Source organism: Plodia interpunctella, chromosome 1 (genome assembly GCF_027563975.2).
Source record: "Plodia interpunctella isolate USDA-ARS_2022_Savannah chromosome 1, ilPloInte3.2, whole genome shotgun sequence".
NCBI classification, from domain to species: domain Eukaryota; kingdom Metazoa; phylum Arthropoda; class Insecta; order Lepidoptera; family Pyralidae; genus Plodia; species Plodia interpunctella.
This window is the reverse complement of record NC_071294.1, coordinates 10,048,574-10,075,016: the sequence shown is the minus strand read 5'-3', so window position 1 is coordinate 10,075,016 and position 26,443 is coordinate 10,048,574. Positions and strand designations below refer to the sequence as shown.

The following is a 26,443-nucleotide window of genomic DNA, read 5'->3' as shown; positions in this document are numbered from 1 at the left end:
GAATATGAATCGTTTCAGGATTGCTAAATGGAATTGAAGGCCTTTTTCCTATACATATAAGGCATTTCCTCTTGATTACAGTTGACATTTGTTTTAGATAATTAGATTTACAAATAGATACATTATGATAGAATTTTACGACAAAAAGTTATGAGATATCCATCATAGATACGATAACCCCCAACCACCCCCCACCCCCCCGGGACTTTGCTCCCGTGGGAATTTTAGGATCAAAAGTACAGATATCAAAAGTAGTATATTATTTTTCAGGTTATATTCTACTCGTGTACAAAATTTCACAACATTTCAGTGGATTTTGCGTGAAAGAGTAACAAACAAACATACATACATACACACACACATCCTAGCAAACTTTCGCATTATTAGTAGCATTGAAATTATTTGACATGTGCAATGTTGAAAAAATTCCATTGCAAGATACTGCCGTGGATTTCTTAATAAGTTTTATCAATATACCGGAAACATATTGATAAAAAGAGATTCGGATTTTGTAAACAAACAACAGATGTTTTATGCTCGGGCTAAAACGTGAAACGGCCAGTGGGTAAAGGCCCGGACATTACAGGGCATAAGCCCATATCGCTGTAAATATATATTTTTAGTTATTCTTTGAAGAATATTGAGATACACTTCAGTAATAAAAGAAAATTAAATTAAAAATTAAATATACCCCCAACTGGCATCTTCTCATTTTTTAGAAAAGATGAATGATTTCCAATCGGCTGAACATTTTTCTAACCTAACCCCCGACGCAAAAAAGGGGTGTTATAAGTTTAACGTATCTGTCTATGGCATCGGAATATTGGAAGCCGACTTCCAAAAATTAAAATTTTTCAATATTCATTCAACCCTCGGGGGTTGAATGAATATTATAATATTGAAAGTTTTTTAATTTGTCTAACAAATAATTATTCAAAATAAAAAAATAGATCTCAGTTAAGCCGTTTGGCTTTTACGATGCCACGGACAGACGTACAGATATACAGTCACATTAAACTTATACCTTTGTCCTTCTGTCGTCGGGGGTCAAAAATATAACAAAGTTCTTATTTTCATGTCTTAATCTGAAGGAACAAATAATAATAAAATTTTACACGACTGCTATAAAAACATTTCAGTACGTAATAGTAATTTTCTAACATTATATGTTATTATTTTACGAAGTTTATTTTTGTGCTTGCATCGAATGGTCTATTAATTTGTCAAAAAAATAATTATGCAAATAAAAAAACTAGATTTCAGTTAAGCCGTTTAGCTGCTATGATGATACGTACAGATATACAGATACACAGATACGTTAAATTTATAACTCCCTCTGTGGCGCGCAGCGCGATTCGCCATATAAAAGTCTGTATGTATAAGCACTAGTAATGTCAATCTATGTTTTGATATGGCAATACCATACTTGTCTTTGACTAGCTTTTGCTTGTTTTTACACTTGATGGTAAGAAGGAGGCGAAAGACGACGGTTGCCACGAACACGAAAAAAGGTGAGCAGAGCTCGTGGTTCAACAAGTTAGGAGCCAAGAGCTTCTAGGAGATCTAAACCCCATAGAAAACACATCTGGTAAGTGTTTGTTTTGCCATAATATGTTGTCGACCTAAACATGCAATCGCGGGATGGAAAGAAGAGGAGACTGTTAAATAATGTCATTCTCTCTGTTGATATTAGTCCAATCTTGCAGTGCACTACACATTTGGTAGTCAAGGACATTGGACAGGGAAGCCCGTAGCTCCCGTGTATTTGATGGAACACACAGGCAACGGTCGACTGAGTTGGAGCAACCGAGGCGAGACTATGGGGAAGGTGGAGGTCTCCGGTGGGCAAAGCCCATCGTCCGGCTAAGTGACTAGAGTGAATAATATGAATACGTCATCAGGGATAGACCCTGTCTACACCGGAGCAAGTCGACCGTTGCCCTACTTGAGGTGCATAGCCTTCAATGTAATGAGTATACTTCTGGCAGTAAAGATGGTTCAGAAACCACAGAGATATAAGAGATGGAAAGACACCAGGTAAAACCAAAACATGTAAGTACGTGGCATAGCCACAAGAAAGTGAGTCAAGTACTCATTTTACCTGTATACACATAAAATTAAGTACGAATGGAATAAACTTCGTCGACTCATCTTTTCACTTTGATGATAAAAGTATAAAATGTGTATTATGTATATTCATGTCGCCCATTATATGCGAGAACCCAGCACTAGGTATTGACTCTTTAGGTTGTACCTATAGGCGGGACAACACCCTCCTTCTGTTGTCGGAGGTTAAAAATGTGTTTCTCTCAGCAATTAGAAAATCTACAGCTATGCAATATTTCCCAGTCCCATTACATCGTCGTACGTTGGTATATTCTTTTCCACATCAACTTTCCTAATTTTTCAATGAAATGATTATTAAAATAACTATTTATTACTCGGTATGGATTCCGTTATCGATGCTATGTACGAGCACATTGATAAACGATAACTATTTTATTTCATGAGATGAGATAGGAGAGTTGACGTTAGGCAGGCGGCCATTTGTAAATTCACACCCGGATCTTCAAAATTGTAAGGGTATTTTTTAATCCGACCCCGTGGTTCGCGGCTACATGGCCTCGAACGCAATACATACAAAGAACCTAAGCAGCTGACAGGCAACAATCGTATTCTCAAGGGGAATTGACGTCCGTCAGACGGCCAGAAGGAAAATTACGAATGAATTTTCAAAAGGTTAAATTTTGCGCTGGATCTCCGGCTTTCGCAAAGGCAATAGGAAATATGCGGGGTTGATGTTGCAATGGTTTATATAAGAACTTATATCTGTGTTCAATTTAAGACTATTTAAGTATTTAATTATTGTACGTATTAAGGGATAATATTGTATATAGGTATCGTATTTCTCTATCCATCTTGCACCCTTAACCTTCTCACTTGGAGAAGAAACTGTGGTAGACAATGCATAGCAGTAAAGTGCCATCTATCATCTAATCATATTATTTTATAATATATTCCTAATATTTTTTGAGTATAACAATCTAATAATAAAATTACTGAATCAATAAAATACAGAGTATATTTATTCATAATCATTTAATAAATACATATAAACATCATTAATTTACAATTGCGTTATTATTATTTAACAAACACTTCGTTCATTATAATTTGAGGACAAGTCCTTCATAACCAGCTACAGGGACAGCGTTGGCTTTGAATTTGTCTCTGCAAAAAAAAAATCACATGGAATGAAACAGCTGTACAAATAAAATAATAATAAAATGTTCTTTCTTCTTTTAAACTACGCAACGGATTTTGATGTAGTTTTTTTTTTCAGCAACTGTTATTTAGACATATAGTTAGACTTTGACTATCGCAATAGTTTGTAACTGTAATGGTAGTAGGGAGATGATGAAATATATAAATAAATATTTCCGAAGGTTTATACATATATATAAACCCAGTTAATAGTAAGTTAATATAATATTTAATGTTAATATAATAATAACATGCTGGTCTGAGAGTAAAAGAAAAATATAGAATACTTGCTGAGCCCCAGAGCTTCGCTCCCGTGGAAGTTTCGGGATAAAAAGTAACTAGTGTAACCAGGTTATATTCTACCCGTGTACCAAATTTTATAACAATCAGTCCAGTAAATTTGCGTGAAATAGTAACAAACATAAATGACAAACTTCGCTTTTATAATATTAGCAGTATATCATCTCCAGCGCAGAATGTAAAATTCCTTAAGAGAAAGCGCTTTAAACTGGATTCTTCTCATAGGCGGTTAATAATCTAAATCCATTCCACCAATAAACCAGCTGGACGTGGCTTTAATGCGAAATTTGCGAGAATGAGAGAGAGAGATAGAGACAAAATAGTGAACACACCCTTCTGCCTTGGGAGAATGTATGCTACGCACGACGACCTTCACATCTTTGGAGACATCTTCGAAGTATGTCAAGTCGATTGTGTACTCCGTGTCTCTCATGTTCACGATCACGATGTAGGCGTTATTATTGTGCCATCTGTAAAAATAAAATTACTTCCCTTCAAAACTTAAAATGAACACCAATAAGATTTTTTTTAGCAAATAGTTTAAATCAATCTCTTTGCTGTTCAAAGAAAACCTCTATAACTATTACAAGAAAAGTTAACATTTGTTCCCAATATAAATATTTTTTATTCTACTAGTCAAAGTATTAAATACTTATTATATAGATAATACATTATAAAGATCTAACGAAAATGATCAAATATTAATATGTCAAAATTAGGTTAAACAGAAATCAAAACTCAATAATCTCGTTAGCTTAATATTTTTTTTATAAAGAAAGAATTATACATATATAAATACATTTTTACCTCCTGAAAGCAAATACATCTTTGTTCAAAGCCAGGGATTCGAAGCGACCATATCGGAAAACCTTGTCTTGTCGCAGCTCAACCAATGTTTTGTATACTTTGATGTGAGATCTATCAGCTGCTTTCTGCACTTCCACATTCAAAGTTTCATAACCCTCAGCTACCGGCAGCCATGTCTTGTCAGCGGTTGAAAATCCTTTTAAAAATAAAAATTAGGTTTTAAAATAAAAATACTCCAAAATCTTAGAATAGTTAATACTACCAGTCAAAACTTTGAGTAGAACAAAGATTGTGGATATAAAACTAGTTTAATGAAAAGAAGTACCTAGCTAAGGAACATCTTGAAAATCCATTATCTTGACGGCAATATAGCAAGACTACATTTTAGGCACTTAAGGCTATTAAGAGCATTTAATTTTATGCATCGACAAAGCTCTTGAATTTTAGGCATTTTTCTCCCTAGTTACTTTGTTGTTTAGATAACTTGATCAGGAAGGGACGAATTGAACTTTAAACCACTACAAACATTAATAATAGTGATGAAATCATTTAATTACTAACGACTGCTAATTCACCTGAGAATGATAAACATAATAACACTTCTATAAACCTCGCATGAGTCGCAAAACTTTAAAGGAACATTTAGCAGAATATTGTGCTTATTAGTAAAATTGATTCTTAAATAATTCACAGGTTGCTTGCTCAAAGACGTAAAAGTATATTCCATGAAAATTTGCCTAATAAAATTGAGCTATTCCAAGAAATGATTCAAATAAACTGTGAAGGATTTGTTGATCGTGCAATTTTATTAGAATTGATGTTAGAATTGAAGTATCGAGACTCTTATCGTAATAAGTTATGTATACCATCTTAATTTGAATGTATATATTAACAATGATGGAGAAGGGTTCAAGTTGCTTTATTGGGTTGGTGATTTTATGTTAGATACATTATTATCTGTTCGAGAGCTACCTAAGTTCTTCTTCTTACTTCTATAAATTTCTGTAGCAAAGTTTTCAATAGGCAGATTATTTTAGTTATGGCAATAAACAAATGGAATTATACTTTTCGATTGTATTTCATTTTTTGCCACATTAACAACTTTTGCGTTAAACTTTTGCGTATGTCAATTGCGTTTCGATCAAGACTGTAACAAAATGGATAAAAACTAGAGTTAAATTGTATGTATTCGTTAACTATTTACCAGCATTTTTCTCAGCATTCCATTGAAATGGCGTGCGTTCTGGATCCCTAGATGGAATGACGTAGTTGATGGGATCGTTTGTATTACACCCTGCTGGGTCAACTGTATCCTCCCAGCTGACGTAACCATCGACCATACCAATTTCTTCACCCTTGAGATAAAATATAAAATTTATGTTAAACATTAATGATAACGATGAAATGGAAGGAAATAAAGATACAGGATCCTTACCACAGATTTATATACTAGAGTAACTCGAAATCTGTGATCTACACACTATTGAAAAATACTAAGATATTAAGGAAAAGTGAAACAAAAAATATATTTATCTTCAATTCATAGTAAACGATCATACCATATAAGTTACTGCTACTCCTGGTAATAACAAAACGATCATATTAATTCCATCAACCAATGAAGATCCGTATCTGGTAGCCATTCTTGGCTGGTCATGGTTTCCAACCTACAAAAACAGTTAACAAAAATGTATTTTACATTTACATTACAAAAAGAACTAAAATGTGTTTGGACATTTAGTTTTGGTTTTACTTACCACCCAGTTAGCCGGCATATCGACAGGTTTGTATGTAAGGAATTTGTCAATGGCTCTCTTGATGTCAGCTGCAGATGATGATGCATCAACATCAGTAATCAAGTCGAAATTAAAAGGCATTTGAGCTCCTAGTAACTCCCCTTCTCCATAGTACTTTACTACATCTTCAATTTTTGCGTAAACTTCAGTCATCATAACTCTGGTCAAGCCATCTTGTGCTTTGAATTCTTCAAAGACATCTCTCCATTCGTACACCATGTAGTAAGTTTCATTACGATCTTTCGTGTAAATGTGGTCTAAAGAATCATATGAACCATCATCTACATCAGTTCTGCCTGAAGGAGGTTCGTCAGGATACGCTCCGTTAAAAAGTTCTTTGTCAACTTCAAACAAACAATTGACTGCATCCACTCTGAAGCCAGCAACTCCTTTGCCTAACCAAAAACGAATAATGTCCTGAAATCGATTTTTTATGTATTATAAAAGAAATAAATCTTTCCATAATAAAGTAACTGTCAAATTGGTTTTCGTTCCAGTTTAAATTAAGATCTTGTACGATATAGTCTTGGGCACTTACTTTCATTTCTTGAACAACATCTGGATTGCGGTAGTTAAGATCTGGTTGACCAATGACGAATTGATGCAAGTAGTATTGTCCTACTTCTTCTCTGAACTCCCACGCGCTGCCTCGGAAATGGCTTAACTGTAGAAAATTGGATACTAGAGAAACATACAACATATGCGAAGAAAAGCTTAAACTACAACTGTACATGCAAAAGTATGAATCTCAATAAAAAAATATTTAAGTTCACTCAAGTTTACACAAAGATTTTTTCGATTTCGAAGCTTCAATATCTAAGGCATGCTCTTATAAAAATATTGAAGATCTTTGATAAAATATATTTAATACAGTAGGTTTCACAAATGTGCATTGAATATTATACTTTAACAAGTAGATGTTGTTGAATTCGTTTGTCCTACCTAAAAGGAGGGATTTAGCCCTCCTCGAAAAAGGTTTTTGTAAGATTAAATACAAATCTCCTCGGAGTAAAGGTGGTGGACTAAAAATTATAAATATTTTAAGGTTATCCCTTTATTTACTTTCGTCTATAGCAAAATAGTATTTTTTGTAAAAATCGATGTTTAATACATCTATTTTTATATAATTATATATTAACATTATTTTATATTTAAAAGGATTCTTACTCAAATGTGAAATAAAGTCCTATAATTATGTCTGAAATAAATTCCTCTAATCATATCTCAATTAGAAAAATTAAATCCTTATACGATTACTTCTTTGATCAAAAACTTGAAAGGCATAAAGCTGTTTCCAAAAAATACTTAAGTTTAAGTATTTTTAAGATAAGTTTATCTAAAATTTTTTTAATACCACCAAGCAGTCAAACAGACATGCAGCCCACTTGATGGTAAATGGTCACTACAGCCTATCAACCACGTGTCACACGCATTGCCTACTTTGTGGCCTAGAATCTTTTGCCACAGTACCCTGTAATTACACTGCCACTCTCCCTTCAAACCAAAACAAAACAAGCACTGTGGTTTAGCAGCATAAATTGATGAATGTGATAAATCCCTGCAAAAGGCCAATACCAAGATCACACCAAGGTCTACTTCTGGTAAAAAATAATCTCGTAAATTAACTAATGCTTTAAAATGTTACCCAATTATTAGGTGGCTGCCTGTTCCCATTCTCATCGATAACACCATCTTCCCAAATGAAGTAATTGTAATACTTTTCGTTCCCATTAAGAGCTTCTTGGAACCAGACGCTTTCGTTTGATGTGTGATTAGGTACAAGATCGAGCACCACTTTTATATCTGCGGAGATAAAAAAATAAACTCTTTTCACGTACTTATTTGAAATGAGAAATTTCATTTAAGTCTGTGAAACAGAATCTTTCGCTGGTAAATTCTTTGAACATATATTTTTCAAATATCGTATAAAGATCTTGTAACAGCACCTAAACATTACATACGAAAATTTATAAACGTATTTCTTTTATTGTTTCTTTCTGGTCTATTTACTTCATCAATTTTTGAAAACACACTGGCCAGCACTCAAAACATTTTATAAGATTTAGATATTTTGTTTGATGTCGTGTTTTGAGAATAGTCAGAAAACATCTATTACTTCTAAAAATTGCTAAAAAAAGGATATATTACGTGAATTCTGCTATTGATGAGAAAGATGGAAATAGCATTATAATTATTCGTAAATGGGTCGTAGATATAGCTAATTAAACGTATTTGAGGTAATAGATCGACCATGAACTTACCAAGTTCCTTAGCCTTTTCTAAAAGGTTGTCAAAATCCTCCATTGTGCCGTATTCATCATGAACAGCGTAGAAATCGGATATGTCGTACCCGAAGTCATACATCGGCGACTGGAACATGGGAGACAGCCAGATGGCATCCACACCTAGATCCTTGATGTATTCCAGTTTTGAAGTGATTCCTATAATGTAGAACGAGATTAGTATTTTTTTTATTTAGAAATAATTCTCAGCCAGTAGGTACGTGTGAGCAATATTACTAATAATTACTTTTCATTCTACAAGTTTAAAGATATATTTTCTATCGTTATAACTATCTTTTTAGTGCCTATCTAAAAATATAGTTATAAAGAATTGGAGAAACAAAAATACTTTTGCTATAAAATTTGCAGACCTGTATTAAAATGACATTTTGTTCTTTTTAGATGCACTTTAAAGAACCATCAAATATAGCGATATTTGTTTGGTCTAACGGTTGACTGGTAGAGAATGTCATATGGCGTTAAGTCCACCTTTTGAAATGTCATGTTTTATTGACTAAAGCTACTAGCATTTCGGCCGACCACTGCTGAGAAGAAATGCCGAAAGAAACTCATTTGAACAGTGTTGGTCCCTATCATACCAGAAAGCATACCATTTTTTAAATATAAATTTATGTATTGTCATTTTTATGTGTAATTTTGGATAGTATTTTTTTTATTAATTAAATATATTGGGAGGGGAGAACATTCTTCATCCCGTGTATCACAATATATTATTGCGTATCGGTCACTGATTTCAGTGTAATTTCAAAGCCTATTGTAAATGTCCATACTAATTATGATAATGAAGTTCGGTATCATCAAATTAATATGATCATATCATATTGTTATGAAATAGAGATTGATTCATTTTATTAAATTATAATACACTAGCGACCCAGCCCAGATTCGTACGGGGTCCATTGAACAAACACAAACACTCTACAAAAAAATTAAGCTAAAGTATTTTTTGTCACTCTCGGACTTTATAATGTTTGAAATTGACAGAGAGAACAAAACATACTTAAGCTTAATGTATGCTTTTACATTTTTTTGGTAATAAAAATAAATAACAAATATATTTACGCTTTCACCTTAAACTTTATTAGATATTAGCTTAATTTAAATAAAATTTAAAAAACAAATTATCAACTGCATGTTATATCAATACGATATCATCCATCACCCTTTTCGGACTGACTTCTCAACTCGAGTATAAAATTGTAAAAAAAATATATAATTTAACCTTTTCTATAATAAAACAATGCCATTACATACCATTCAGGTCACCAATGCCATCTCCATTGCTGTCGGCGAATGATCTAGGGTAGATTTGGTAGAAAATGGTAGATTCCCACCAATCTTGTTCGTGGGCAGAATCTCTTCGGGTTATTATATTTCCATAGCACAGAGCTAGGATGAAAGGCAGAGTGTACACTACCCTCATTTTGATTTAACCGATAGACCACCACTGTGTTTTTAACTGTGATAAAACCGATTTATATACGTATCTAATCCTTAAAAATATTAAAAGTAAAATCGGGCCAAGTTTGGCATTTTGAATGGTAGATAGCAAAAATTGATATGATTTTAAGAAGCTATTTCTACATATTTTTACAGCCATATTAATTAATAATATAGACGTAATAGTGACGAATTTTCTATGAATTTACGTACCTTGATATACTTTTGACTGTGATCAGCTGACAACTTCTACCCAGGAAGATTTTCCTTCCTGCCGTTGATATAACCTTGTTTTGTTGTGTATTCAATACTGATCATATTTATTTACTAAGTAATAACACCAATAATATAAGTTGGCTCATCTCGTGGGGCATGCCCAAAACACGATTTTTCTTCCTAGCTCAGGCAGGCCCTTTTTTGTTATTTTATTTTAAATCTTAATTAAGTTCTATTGTATAACTTTTATTTAAGTAACATGAATAAAGACATATTATTATTATTATTATTAATGGACATAACAAAACTTAAATTTCTCATATCAAGTCTTGGCAGTTACACAACCGTGCGCCTGCTCTATAAGAACACTATCGAAAACTTTATCGAAGATAAAACTGTCTCGAATGATTCGTAACATTCTGTTCTGATTTTTCTGTCATCGCTATCATTTCTTAATATACCTAATCCAGTTTAAGTTTTCCTAAACTGATCTTTGCACCTTAAATTCGAACCATAAAGCTATTTTTTAATCGTTTTCGTAGTAACATGAATCGTTTCAGGATTCCTAAATGGAACTAAAGGCCTTTATCCTATACATATAAGGCATTACCTCTTGATTACAGTTGACTTTTGTTTTAGATAATTAGATTTACAAATGGATACATTATGATAGAATTTTACGACAAAAAGTTATGAGATTTACGATAAATATGTATATACGTTTTCTTTATTATGTACTAGGTACGCCCCGGGACTTTTCTCCCGTGGGAATTTTGGGATCAAAAGTACAGATATCAAAAGTAGTATGTTGTTTTCCAAGTCATATTGTACTCGTGTACAAAATTTCATAACAATCCTTCCAGTAGATTTGGCGTGAAAGAGTGACAAACATATATACATACACACACATATCCTAGCAAACTTTCGCATTATTAGTAGCATTGAAATCATTTGACATGTGCAATGTTGAAAAAATTCCATTGCAAGATACTGCCGGGGATTTCTTAATAAGTTTTATCATTATACCGGAAACATATTGATAAAAAGAGATTCGGATTTTGTAAACAAACAACAGATGTTTTATGCTCGGGCTAAAACGTGAAACGGCCAGTGGGTAAAGGCCCGGACATTACAGGGCATAAGCCCAAATCGCTGTAAATATATATTTTTAGTTATTCTTTGAAGAATATTGAGATACACTTCAGTAACAAAAGAAAATTAAATTAAAAATGTAATAAACCCCCAACTGGCATCCTCTAATTTTTTAGAAAAGATGAATGATTTCCAATCGGCTGAACACACATTTTTAAAACATAACCCCCGACGCAAAAATGGGGTGTTATAAGTTTAACGTATCGTCTGTGACCGTAACCGATTTTCGTTGTTTAGTTTTTATTTGTGTCATAGATAATTTTATCCCGAGTGTTCTTAGCCATGTTTCATGAAAATCGTTTCAGCCGTTCAAAAGTTGTAGCGAAATGAATATTGGAAGTCGGGGGTTGAATGAATATTGAAAGTTTTTAATTTGTCTAACAAATAATTAAGTATTGAAATAAAAAAAACTAGATTGACGTTTGGCTGTTACGATGCCACGGACATACGTACAGATATACAGCAACATTAAACTTATACCTTCGTCCTTCTGTCGTCGGGGGTCAAAAATATAATAAAGTTCTTATTTTCATGTCTTAATCTGAAGGAACAAATAATAATAAAATTTTACACGACTGCTATAAAAATATTTTTGTTTTTTTTTATATCATTGTATGTTATTGCTTTACGAAGTTTAGCACCTTTTGTGCTTGCATCGAGTGGTCTATTAAGTGGTAAATTGTGCAACATTATAACAGAAAAACATAAAACTGAATAATTAAATGATTAAGTATTAGAGATAATAACTATATGGCATCAGTCGTTTATAAAAATGTTTAACTAGACTAACTATAACAAGACTTCAAATATATATACGCTTATAAGAAAAATTTGGGGACTATAAATATTATATACGCTTATAAGAACAATTTAGGGGCACGGCAGTAGCCCCTAAAGTCGAGCAAAAAAAGCGCCACGGCCGTATATTGTTGTCGAAAACATACTCTTAGTGTGACGACATAAGATGTCACGAAGAATTCAAAAAGAACCAAATTCAATTTGAAATATATTTTGTTTCTCCATATTTTTAGCTCTCGAGTACGTTTGACGTGTTACGTAACTGCCAAGGATAGAACCGATTTTTCTTTATTTAAGGTGACTTTGATGTGTTTTTAGCCTTTATGCAATGTGACTTTTATTTTTTTTTAATTATTTCTGAAGTAGAAGCTCCTCCATCAGAGTTAAGCTATTGAGCCCAGGGTCCGCTTTCCTACTTTCTATTCTCCACTTTGCATGGTCTTTGGCATCCTTAGTTTTCAGACTATTATTGCCACATAGGTATATCCTTCTTGGTAACCACGTTTTCTTTATGGACCAAATGGTATCCAAAACAAAGTTTGCCATTCCTGAACATCATGCTCCTTCGTCAAAGTAATTTTAATTGAATAAACAGTTTAATAAAATTCAGTTGTTTATATAGGAATTTGATCGTTTTTTACACTTGCATTCTTAAAACTAAAGCTTCGTCGGCCGCTAAGTCCAGATTATTTGCTTGAACAAGATCGCTGTAAATGAAAACGGAATTTACCAAAAAAAAATTGTACATTTTTCACGCAAATTAAGTTAACTAAATAGAAACTTCAATTAGATATGCATAATTAATGATCTAATAGTACAGTCAACAGCACATCAAGCTATCCAAAATCATCGCCAATGGCCACTATTTTTGTTACATAGAGTATATTTTCCACTCCTTCCTATTTCGCGTTATATCTTGCCAGTCGACTTATTGGTGCATCCAGATCAACTTATAGGCTAGTATTTTTACGCTAAAGGCTATATGAAGAAGCTATTTAAAATTTTTGCTATTTTGCGTTATAGACACAACAAGTCACACGTACAGCCTAATGCTTTTCAAGCAATATGGTCAGAAAATTTAAAAATTAGGAGTAACAAACCTATAAGATCGTGATGATAGGACACTACTGACTTCGACCTCCAAAGTACCGAATATCAGATCAATTGCCGTTAGGTTGATGAAATGGTACGTCCTCCCGACATTCATTACCACCACGTAAGTATCGTCATTGTACCATCTGAAGATAACAGTTTTAAGCAATAAAAACATATTGTGTAACCCATCTACCTTGTTGCCGAAATATAAATTAACAAATAAAACTAAATCTTATCTTACTTTTAAAATGTTTTAAATTAACTAAATTTGACATTAATTAATACATGTAATCGATCCCGTATTTTTTCTCTGTACGTTAGAAACAATGTTGGAAAAACTGAAGCGCAAAAACTTTCCACGTTATCTGGTTTAGATGCTTGTGTATTTTTTTAGTCAATGTGATTCTTTGAAACAAGATTACCTTTTGAAAGCAAAGACATCACTGTTGAGAGCAAGCGACTCATATCTGCCGAGACGGAATGCCGGTCTAGTTCTAAGAAGCGCCAGGCTTCTGTATACTTGATAGTGGGATCTCATAGCTGACCTCTCGTCGGCCACGTTTATTTGCTCAAATCCATCAGCCACTGGGAGCCAAGTGCGGTCTCCATTGGAGAAACCTGAACACAATATTTCACTTTTTTATTACCAAGCAGGCATGCTGCCCACTACGAAGAATAACTGTGACATATGGATGCCTGAAACACCAAGAGTGTTATAAGCATTATCTAGGATCTATTGCCACAATACCCTGTAATTATACTGCCTCTCTCACCCTTCGAACGGGATACAACAATGCAAGCATTGCTGTTTGGCTGACATAAATGAGAGTGAGGAGTTATTTATGTAAACATATTCTTAACTCGAAATTGTTCCGCCTTATCCTAGTAGAGGTGGACATTGAGAAATATGAAAGTCAGTATTTTTACTGTTCAGTTTGTCCATCTACATCAGTAGGCAATATCGTTATCATAGATAAAAGAAAAAATATCTATACCTAAATCTTTTATGTCTCCTAGCGTGAAATGACCTGTCAAATTTGACTAGTATATCAAGCACTATTCAAATTAGGTATCGGCTTCTTCTTGACATGTCGATAACATTCCTACAATATAATCAAATGTTCACTGGATACCGTTCTGCCATTATGGTGCTTATCATAGATAAAAGAATAATCTATGGTACTTATGTTGTAATCAACACCAATTTAAGATCATTTTAAGCATCCTTTGGTAAAACACACCAGTAAACTAAAACGTATAATCAACTCTGTGTCGTCCTAATTAAGAATCATAATGTAAATTGTTTTAAAGGAATAATCTGATAACAAAAGCCATGCAAACATTGGTTTCTACCGAAATCAAAACAATAAGCATTTTCAGACACATTTATGACATGAGCAGGGAAGATGAAACATCGGAAATATCAAATGAACCATAACACCAGACTATAAGATCTAATATCCATTGACAATAAAGCGAACGCTGCCTCAGAAAGGGTCAGATCCCTTGAGGTTTTGAAATTGGAAACTTAATTTTCTCTGAAACATTTTATTTTAGAGATTGATATCATCAATTTTTGTCGTAATAGATTTATATTTAAGTGCAAAACATATATTGTATTAGGTAGTCGCAGATTATTAAATTTCTGTTATATGTTTCATATATATGTTTGGAAAATTTGAAAAAACGATCTTTGTAAAAAAAAATTTCACCGGTTGACTGGTGCAAACCCTTCAGAGCAAAAAGAGTTGCACTAGTCACTTTTGACGTTAATTTTGACCTGCTCATAAAAACGCAAAGTATGCCATTTTGTCTAAACGTCAACGATTCGCAGGTTAAAGTCAAAGTTACTGATGCAACTCACCCTTCTCATCCAAACTTCAAATTTCAACCGAATAGTAGTAATATTACAAGTTACGAATACTAAATATTGCTCGTAACAAGACAAAAAAAATCTCTGTGATCTGAGCGTATAGGACAGAAATTGACTTTTTTAAAACATCAAGAATTGCAAGCCGTTGAGTTAAAATTACTTAATAACGATACTATATACGTAATCATGCGGTGAAATGAATTATGATTCATTGTCAAAAAGTGAAGCGGTGGTGGTGTAGTAAGACGCCCGCCTGTGGATCGAAAGTTCCCAGGTTCGAATCCTACTCGTGTCACATGAGTTTGTATACAAATCTGACTCATGTATAGTACCTAGTTTTCATCGACCACCACTTGCTTCCGGTGAAGGAAAACATCGTGAGGAAAGGTTTCCTGGTCGATTATTATTAACTTGTGTGTGAAATGGCAAACCACTCCATTAAAATGCCAAGAAAGTTCTTGTGTGTGTTTCATTCCACGTAATGACCACGACCCTCAGCCACGAGGAATACGACTATGAAGAAGTCAAAAAGTGTTAAAAACCGGATTTTTTTTACATCAATTCATGACTTAATAAAGATTTTTACCTAAAAAGAACTTATTCAAGACCAGGCTAACTTCTGTCTATTCGTTGCCTAGATCGTACCTGCATTTTTGCCCTTGCTCCATTGGAAGGGCGTTCTAACAGGATCCCGGGACACGTCTGTGTACCCTATTGGGTCATCAGTATTACAAGCCTGAGGGTCTCTTGTTTTTCCCCACGGCACAAACCCATTAGTCATACCGATTTCTTCTCCCTGGAATTAAGGATATTTGTTACTTCCGAATCAACCAAGGTGTGTGATGAAAGTTGGCGCGTGGTTGACTATGCTTAGATTTTGTCTTACAGTACCCGCATAACAGAACATTTTCTTATGTTTGCCTTATCTCATTTCAATTTGGGATCGAACTATAAGCCATGCCCATATTGCTCAGTCATGCTTCGTTGCGACTTTATAGCACGTTGTACTCCGTTTTCTATAAGTTTTGGCACCGACGTGTGTTGAACTACGTCGAAACTTCACACAATTTCTGTGTTGTCTGTCGAAGGGGTTCAAAACGACGGAGCGCGACTGAGCAACAGATAGATAGCTCTAAGTCTTCAGACCGATCGCTGACAGTACCATATATTGTACTGAGACCTTTTGTCGTATAAAATTATGGCGTAACTTTAATTCAGAATACTAGGGCGAAGAATAGAAATGAAAGTTCACATGCTGATCGTCCTTTGTCTCTGGTGCATAATGAGGATAATGTCATATTCATCTTATATTTCCACATCTAATTTGATTTTATACGACATGTCTCAGTTAAAAAATCTTCCAAAACTTGCCCAGATATAAGTCAAGTGATACCACGCGAAGACCATATCTTTAAGCAGGTAATTGAGATTTATCAGAACCGTTTGACAGATAGAATCTACAGTATATTACTTAATATACTCTCATACAGATATGCGCGTGGGTGATGGACGTTTCCGTCTCAATCAGAGTATAGTCTAGACGATGACCGAATGCTCTAAATCATGATTCACAGCATGACATGGTCTTGGTTAATTAAGCACCTATTTCAGGGCCATTAGCAGTTTGGAAATCTTTTAGATTGAACTGAAATAACAATGATAATATTTCTAAGGATTACTTATGACTTGCGTAATATTGCTAGGTGACAAGGTTTAATTAGATGAAAATTTGTATCTAAAAAGAAAATATGACGGATATTAATTTTACAGAACTTTTTTATATCCAACTTCTTGTATGCAAGAAAGAAAAGATTGAAGGTTTCACAAAAACAGAGTTTAAAAATCAAACAAACGTATTTCTTGCCCATTGCATCGTCATTAGTAGTTCAATTCAACTTCCAATCAATATCCAAATCTTTATTTGCGAATAATGTAACAGTTGTCAAGATGTTATGTGTTCTATTTATCCACTCACCATGTAAGTAATGGCGACTCCTGGCAGCAGAAGTACAAGCATATTGAAAGCATCCACCAATTCGCCCCTGTAGCGAGAGGCAACACGACTTATGTCATGACTGCCAATCTAAAAGAAACAATTAGCATAGCCCTTAATACCAGATGAATAAAATGAACTAACATTGTGTATTTTTCTTTCTCTCTCTTTCATCTGAGAGTTTTCCTGGTTTTTTCCTCAGCCCTTGACCGTCGGAGCCCAGTGTCTGCTTTCCTACATGTCCACTTCGCACGGTCGTCGGCATACCTAGTTTTCAGACCATTATTGGCACGCATCATCCCTATTAATAATTAACGACATCAAGCCTATTAGATATTTTCATTCGAACAAATGTGTTGTATCTCTATCTCTCTTTTATGTATTTGACATTGAAAGAACAAGACGTACAAGCATATCCCTTAATATATAAGTCTGTAGTATTCCCGGTTTCTTCCAGACGTTGAGCGTCCGAGCCGAGCGCTTTTCTACTTTTTTGTCTTCACTTCGCTCGGTTGTTGGTATCATCCCGGTAGTTGCCAGACCAACGAGACAAAATTAGAATAAGTAAGAGTATTGGTGTATTTTTAAAATAGACATTGACACAATCAAATCATCTTACCACCCAATTAGCTCGTTTATTTAGCGGTTTATATGTCAACCAACGATCGACACTATACTTGATATCTCGGGCATCCGGTTCTCTCCCTATATCTTCTATTAGTGCAAAGTTGAAAGGAATATGAGCACCGTAGAGAGGTGAATCTCCGTAATACTTCACTGCATTCTTGATGTTTGTGTGAGCATCTGTCATCATTACCCTGAGAATGAGGGAGATATTTATTTATTGACGACCGGTTCTCAGCGTTAAAATTTAATGAGACTGTCGATGTGTCTCGAGTTTCAGCTAGAGTTTGTTGATTTTGCTCTGTGTGGACATTTTTTATGATATGATGTGGATAGAAAATCATTAAATTTTATTTTAGTAACTCTCTCTTTCTCATTTGAGCGTGTTCTTTTTTTCGTTTCATTCTCAACTGCCTAAGATATAGTTGAAAAATATTTTTTTTTTAAATCTTGACTGTGGTTTAACACATGGCTATCTGCCTAACTTCATCCCTCTTCGAGGATGTTTTTGTTGCCATAAGGCTTATTATCCCTTAGTTTTCTCATACCTACGGCATTGAAATACAGGCCTAAATAGCCACATTTATATTGCTATATACATTTTAAGATATATTGTGATATACTGACTGATAGAAACCACACGTTTCTTGAACTTAATCCTCTGACATGGCTATAGTAGTAAACTACTCAAATTTAATAAATCGAGGAACAAACATACCTAGTTAAATTATCTCTAAGGCTAATCGAATCAAACACTTCACGGAACTGCGATATTATATCATATCCTTCCTCCAAATCTTTGGTATAGACGTGTTCTAAATAGTTATAGTCACTTGGGCCTAGTCCAGGTTTTCCAGTCAGTGGCTCGTCAGGGTATCTACCGCCATACATTTCTTTATCAGCTTCGTACAAGAAGTTTACGGATGTCATCCTCATACCAGCTACACCCTTTTCGAGCCAAAACTTTATTATGTTCTGAAAATTTTGTTATCAGTAATAAAGTACAGGACAAACTTTTCTTAAACCGAAGGCGTTGATGATGTTGCATTCGAAAAAAATATTTTTTAAATGGCTTTTGATAGATTCCAATTAACGGTCACTAGATAAAATGTATCTGTCATTGCATAAAATCGCCCTAAAGAACCTTAACTTTTTAAATTTTATTTTAAAAGTTTCGAACATCTTTCCAGCCAGCTTTAAAAATAAAAGAAATGGCCTTATGATATTCGGTATCTTGTTATATTTTCTTCTTTATCTATGCATTTGAAATGATCAAATTTTACAGGATACAATATCAACTTTTACGGAAGCATATTGCGCCGCCAATTTCAAGCCGATAAATTCTAAACACCAATTGACTGTGAATCGCTCGGGAATACCAATGAAAATATTTATGAATCTTATTAAATTATAACTTGGAGCAGGTGAACAAAACATGCTAATTGAAATTCATTCATACTGCTTAGAATGATCGATTAAGGGCTGGTAACTGAGGTGAATTATTTATCATACTGAGAAAGGTCTTTAGGCAGAAAGTAATTTTCGCAAAATGACAATTTCGCGAATCACTTTCTCATAACTTAGTTTGCGCACAATGTCACTTTTCAAAACTTTGCATGACATTATTATTAAAGGAGATTAGGGTTTTTTCTTCTTAAACGGAGACCTTCTACTACTACTAAAATCATTTTGAGATTAGTATTAGAAATAAAGAAAAAAAATTTTTTTTTTTTTAATTTCTCTAATACTGATGATCTATCTGTCACTTAAATTCTGTTATGTTAGAATTAGGTCTCTGTTAAGAAAGAACCTGTTTTAGTGATAATTTTTTTATAACGCCAACATTGTTAGAAAGTGTCGTTTTAGAAACTGACTTTAATGCAACTGTGAGTAATTTTTTCACGATTAGGTACATTTTGCGCATGTGACGTTGGTCGAAAATAACGTTTTGAGATTATGACATTTTGCGATAGTGTCCAAATTTTTCTCGATGACATTTTGCGTGATTTTCCGCTTCAAGACCATGGAAAGTTTCGCAAGCGTCATGCATAAATTTACCAGGTGTAAGCCGAAAGTAAAATAGATTTATTGATGTAGCTAAGTGATATTGTTAAAGATTCTGCTTAATATTTAGCGCTGTGTTTTGGTAATCTTAATATAAACTGTTACTTGTAGAAAAAATATAGTTAGACAGAGATTTAGACTATTTTAGATCCCATAGATCTCAAATGGTCTAAATCTCTCTCTCTCTTTCTTCCCTCCTTGTATTTCCGGCTATGATGCCGCAAATTTCTGGGTCAGCATAAAACAACCCTTCTATTTAATTTTACGACCGACAGGTCGGAAAATCATAACGGAACGGAGCCTGCGTCAAACACCCATGGAAATAGCTATTGTTACCTATCAGCTGACTTGGCTACATGGGTACGTATAACCCTCAGACTCAGAGTGGTCCTAATTTAGGACAACAAAGTCTACAATTACATTTTATAAAAAGAAGTCCCTATCGTATCGCGTTTGTCTGTGTGTAAAAACGCTGTAGCGGGAGCTAGGTGATTATGCTCGACCGCCACAAAGGGAAGACCTTCCCGCCAGGCTAGGTGTTGCGCCTGGGGAACCGCACGGCTCCGATGGTGTCATGTCGAAGGTTGTACTTATGTTCCAATCGAAAACGCACTGTCTGCGCGGTCTAGGCTTGTTAGCTGTCCATAGTGAGTCGACCGTCGTGCCATCTGTCCGTAGTGTCCTGGATCCCTTGTGTGGCTTGTTATTCGTTGCGTTTGGTCGGCTTTTTACATCTGCGCCGTTGTGCATGTGGCATGGTAGATGTCGCCATAAACTCAAATATTTTTGTATACGGTTTTTGCCAATTAATAGTAGAATTCTTGAATATATGCATAATTTATTATGGTTTTATTTGAGCGAAGTTGGGATGGGTCGCTAGTAATCTAATAACATTACCTTCATTTCATCCAAAACGACAGGGTTCCTGTAATTGAGATCGGGTTGAGCGTCGCCAAACTGATGCAGATAATATTGGTCCCGATGTGGGGCATACGTCCATGCACTTCTTCTGAACAAGCTGATCTGAAAGATCAAATAAAACTACAATGTTTAACCTCCGACGCTAAAATAGGAGTGTTATAAGTTTGATCGCTAAGTGTGTCTGTATGTCTGTGTACCTGTACGTGGCTCATTAACGGGTGAACCGATTTGGATGCTGTTTTTTTTATTTGATAGCAAATTTTATGCGGTGGTTCTTAGATAATGTTTGATCTAAATCGGTTAAGACGTTCAAAAGTTGTGGCAAAATGAATACTATTAAAAGCTTTTTCTTTTGTCTAACAAATAAAATAATGCCTAAAATATTAAAAGTATTTTTCACTGTTATACATAAAGCTTCGGTTTTTAATTCAGCAACCCTAACAATAAAGGATAAAGCTTAACAAAAAAGCTGAGGAAATGATGAGTCGGAATAAAATATCTTTAAAGATGAAAAGATAACAAAGAAAAACAAACCGGAACGCAATTAACCCTTGTATTTTCACAAGTTAATACTTAAACGGAAAAGGATAAAGTAAATGAACGTAAAGTTACAATAACATTGCTGGAATTAATCATCTAACTAAATAAATATCTCTATTTTTAATTTACATTGACGAGGTGTGTCGATGGTGTAGTGACAAAATTTTCCGTTCTAGGTACGGCTACCTACAACGGAAAATTTTGTCGGAGATATTTTTAGTTTTGAGGAAACGTTGCCGATAACGGGTACGGGAACGACTCCATTTCCGTTCCCGGAAAAGAAACTTAACCAGTTTTGTTGTGTTCCCAGGAATGAGGAGGATTTCTCGGTGATATGTAGTTATTTGGAAAAAGGCGTCAACGGCGATACCTTGTGAATTTCTTACCCGAACTTGGATAATTAACTTTATCTCGAACTTATCATATCTTTATAATAAAATAAATAAATATATAAAGACAAATCACACTGATTGAGTTAACCCCAAAGTAAGTTCGAAACTTATGTTATGGGATACTAACTCCACGATACTATATTCTATAACATATACATATATAGATGAACATTCAAGACCTAGGTCAATGTGGAAAAGATCATTTTCCATCGGACCCGGGACGTCCAATATAGCAGTCCGGCATATGGTGACCGTTAGGCCACGGAGGTCGTCAACTCTTGGGAGTTGTCGATTTATATATTTGCCCACACTAAGCACTTTGTTAGTATTGCGGATCTGATGGACACAAGCACAGAAACGTGCACAATATACCCAAAGTCGCAAACAAATGTTTATGATTTCGGATACAAATATTTCTCGCACTGGGAATCAAATCCAGCACATGGTGACCTCTACGCCACGCCCAAACTAAGCATTAATGCTTAACAGTTTGGGCCGTTGAGTGTTGTCCATTATTATAATGTGTTAGTAGAATATATGTTGTCTGTATTCAATAAACCCTATTCTATATCCTACTTACCCAATTGTTTGGAGGGCTGGTACGTCCTCGGTCGTCCATATGCCCTTTCTCCCATATGTACCAATCGGCATAAAACTCATCCTTATTCAAAGACTTTATGAACCATTCGCTCTCGTTGCTGGTGTGATTCGGGACAAATTCCAAAACGATCTTTATATCTGTAAAGAACATTATTATTTTATTAATTATAAGAAACATCATAACAGGTAGGTATTAAGTGTGTGTAAATCCGAAAGCCTTAATTTGCACGAGCGCTTTTTAAACGCGCCACGATGACGTTTTTATTATGCCAAAGCATTCATCTAGAAATATGATATTCTCACGTTAAATTTTATATTATATTTTCATTTCTCAAAAAGTTTCAAATACTATTGACTGGCATTTCGGACATTGCTGAGAAGAAATGCCCATATCCTTCATTTAAACAATGTTGGTTCCCATAATACCAGAGGGTAAATTTCACGACTGTTTGAACGCGGCGTGTAGCGTTTCATTAGTATCGCACATTTTTTTGAGTAAAGAATCATTATTTTTAAATTAAACATTTATAAAATCAACATTGTACCAGTACTTTACTTATTTATAACTTATTTATAAAATAGGATAATTAAATTGATTACTTTAGTACAATTTAATAAACACTAATGACAGCCCACGGCGGCGTTCAAAACGCTCGTGAAATTCACCCCAGAAGGGTTTACTATTTTATGCTTCCAATTTTGACTATCTTACATGATGATTGTGATGAAGTCTGTGATTAAATATTTTAAGAATCCTACTTTCTACTAATATTATAACACGTCACTCCCACGGGACATTATTATGATTAAATTTGGACACAGGTAGAATACGACCTGTAATAGCTATTAAGGTACTTTTATCTTGAAAATCTCACGGGAGCGAAGCTTCAGGGCGCAGCTAGTAAAGTGATATTATTTACCCTCAGACCAAAATGGAAGCAATCTTGAATATTACATTATGAACAGTTTCTTACACTTTATAGTTGGCTTCATTTATTATTCACTTCGGCGAAACTACTGAGTTGGGCTAATTTCAACTGACAAACTGTGAAATGGCACTGTCTTAACCAATGAGCTAAACAAACATGTAATTGAATGGATCGAAACAAAAAGAAATCTCTTAATACTAAACCGGCATAAAAATAAACTTCCCTCTCTCTCTCTCTCTATTATAGATTCTATATACCAATTCACCTACTCCCATCTATTGCTATTCAAAAATTATTTTAAATATTTTTTAAAGCTGGTCGCATTCAAACTTGCCAAAAAAGTAAAGTATATCCAATCGCACTATCAGGTGATGATATCGTAATAAATTCATTGTCATACAATTCCGAAGGTACTCTGCTTATCAAAACGGGTTCAGAATAAAGCTATTTATGATACATGTAGTGGCAAAAGAGACAAATTTAATAAAAAATGTTCGTGCTGAGTCTCATTAAATAAACAATATTGTGTAAGTCGATGTGATGATGTTGATATTTATATATATATAAAAAATATCTTACTGAAATCGTTGGCTCTCCGTAACAGCTGTTCAAAATCTTCCATAGTGCCAAATTCCGGATGGATAGTATAATAATCAGATACGTCATATCCAAAGTCGTGCATAGAAGATTTAAATATTGGAGACAGAAACGCTGCATCTACACCTATTTCCTTTAAATAATCCAACCTGGAATTTATCCCTGTAAATTGAATTTATATTTTACAAAACATTTTGTAAAACTAGTGCGAGTTAGATACAATTAGTTACACTTGTAGCGTGAAACGTGGAATATATAGAAAGAACACAAATTTCAACAGAAGGAGAGCTACAAGGTTCAATATTCTAATCTAATATTCTAATCACAATTTCTAGTTTATAATTTAGTGCTGACTAGCATGCAGGTGTTTTGGATGTTATGTCTGTTAATCTGTATGTGTCTATATATATAAATAAAAAAAATAAAAAAAATATTATGTAGTTCCCATAGATAAAAGAAATTGGTAGTTCCCCCATACTTCGCCATTTAGCTTTATCCAATGCGTAACTTCCCGTATTGGTTTCGATACCTGATATCTGAGTTTATTATATTTTCGTATATAAATACTTGTACATAGATAATGTGCAGCATTATTGGTAAATCAGTTATTTCGAAACTTATTATAAATAAATAATTTTATACTATAGCATAAGGTAACTGTGTTTTTTCTTTCTAAAAATTACGATGGAAATCTGCTAAAATATATCTTACATGCATAATCTTTGCCAAAAATACAATAGATGTTTACATTGATGTACACTTAAATTATTTCTTAAAATGTATTTAGTAAATATTATAAGAAAACAGATAAATACCATTTATATCACCAATTCCATCTCCGTCACTGTCCATGAAAGATCTCGTGTAAATCTCGTAAAAAACAGCGTTTTCCCACCAGTCCAGCTTGACATTGATATTCTCATACTTTCCATGGACAGACACCACAAGATACAACATAAAAATCTGCCACATCACTAAAAATAAGTATACAACATTTTACTCATCACTACTTCAAAAAAAAAAAAGAAAAAAATATGATAAATTTTTTAATCGTATTGTTTAATTATTCAAATATTTTTACTATTTCATTTTATCCAGCATTATTACCTTCTGTGAATGTTAACAGAATAAAACGCACATATATATCACTAGCTTCTTTTATATGTGCCAATGGAAAAATGTTTGAAAATATAATTGGTTATTTGAACTATAGATAGCGCTATGATGTCAAATATTTTGAAAACAGTCCCGTCGGTGGCTGAATGTGATATCATTAACGGATGTTACTATTCCAAACACATTGGTGTTATAAACTTTGCCAAAATTTCAACACTCAATGCTTTAATACCTTATCTTCTTCTTCTATGGCAAATCAACGCTCTATTGGGTGCTACCTAAATATATTCTTGCCAGAATCGAGCCACTTCGATGGCTTCATCAGAAGCTGCCATTAAGTTAACCCGAGTACAGGTATTTGGACACACGGTACAGGTGAGGAGATGAGCCATCGATTGTGAGGAAAAGAAACCTTATAAACCTTATAAGATAACATATAGTATACAAATAGCTTTATTAGCATTTCAGCTGGGTTAAACAAGCTGAACGCACGGAGTGCATTTGACGTGGAAACGGATTCCCCACCCAAACTCCACTAGTGTTAAACGTGGAAGTTTTTAAGTTTGATCTTTGAGCTTTTTGAGCGCAAATAAAATCAACACAAATATTTTCTACTTGTTATTCTTTCATATTTTTCACTTTATATTCTACTAGCATTTGCCCGCGGCTTGGCCCGCGTGAATTTCTCTGCAAAGGCGGAATAGACATGATTTTCATACAAACTTTCGGCCCCAATTTAATCGTTTTGGGGTTGATTTTTTTTCTTCGTAAACTACTTTGAGTTTAACGCGAACTGATAGACAGACAGACGCGGCTAAAGACATATATTATGTGGGTGGACTTTTAACAATACAAAATTATTATGTAGATAGAATTTTTTGAAATAGTATACGAACACGTACGTATAGTACGTAATGAAATTCTTACATCGCCATTTTATCCGTTATCCCTCACAATATGTTATTTCCACAACAACATTAAACGTACTCTTCATAAATCTCGTAACGTTACTGGATTAGGGAAGGATCATTAACTTCCCCGCCATTAATTGTCAAAATTTCTTACATGATATTAGGTAAAATATACGGTTTATATACTTACTAGCTGCGTCCCGGGGCTTCGCTCCCGAGGGAATTTCTGCATACAAAGTACGAGTAGAATATAACCTAGAAGTTATTCTAGGTTATATTCTACTCGTATTATGTGTTAACATAGGTGTTATTCTAGGTGTTATTGTAACACACCTATGTGTTATTCTAGGTTATATTCTACTCGTATTATGTGTTAATATAGTTGTTATTCTAGGTGTTATTGTAACACACCTATGTTGTATTCTAGGTTATATTCTACTCGTATTATATGTTAACATAGTTGTTATTCTAGGTGTTATTGTAACACACCTATGTGTTATTCTAGGTTATATTCTATTCGTATTATGTGTTAACATAGTTGTTATTCTAAGTGTTATTGTAACACACCTATGTTATATTCTACTCGTGTACCAATTTTCATAACAATAAGTAGATTTTTTGTGAAATAGAAACAATCATACATACACACATAAATCCTCAGAAACTTTCGCGTTTATAATATTAGTAGGATAAGATATCTCTATCTCTAGCA

General features: G+C 34.0%; 3 protein-coding genes across 24 annotated transcripts in view; 1 reads left to right on the top strand and 2 right to left on the bottom strand.

Annotated features, from left to right (window-relative positions):
• The window catches only part of Pde1c (Phosphodiesterase 1c), a 305,826-nt gene that overhangs the window by 193,725 nt on the left and 85,658 nt on the right, over nt 1–26,443 (top strand). The gene's annotated exons all lie outside the window — the stretch shown is intronic.
• On the bottom strand, nt 3,065–9,937 carry LOC128669504 (maltase A1-like). Its single transcript, XM_053744399.2, has 10 exons — nt 9,725–9,937; nt 8,429–8,608; nt 7,813–7,970; nt 6,706–6,831; nt 6,129–6,584; nt 5,931–6,038; nt 5,576–5,726; nt 4,372–4,567; nt 3,897–4,034; nt 3,065–3,231 (listed from the first exon to the last, which is right to left on the bottom strand). The coding sequence occupies exons 1-10, from the start codon at nt 9,891–9,893 to the stop codon at nt 3,168–3,170; spliced, it is 1,746 nt and encodes a 581-aa protein (XP_053600374.1). The 5' UTR covers nt 9,894–9,937; the 3' UTR covers nt 3,065–3,167.
• Nucleotides 12,110–24,844, bottom strand: LOC128669510 (maltase 2-like). Of its 2 annotated transcripts, none has more exons than XM_053744412.2 (12): nt 24,786–24,813; nt 24,520–24,678; nt 23,687–23,866; nt 22,159–22,316; nt 20,623–20,748; nt 18,380–18,636; nt 17,657–17,855; nt 17,020–17,127; nt 15,690–15,840; nt 13,594–13,789; nt 13,177–13,314; nt 12,110–12,783 (listed from the first exon to the last, which is right to left on the bottom strand). In XM_053744412.2, coding segments are annotated over exons 1-12 (1,743 nt in total). In that variant the 5' UTR covers nt 24,787–24,813; the 3' UTR covers nt 12,110–12,713. The 2 variants fall into 2 exon arrangements, with proteins under 2 accessions (XP_053600387.1, XP_053600394.1); XM_053744419.2 differs by having other exon boundaries at nt 12,111–12,783; nt 24,812–24,844.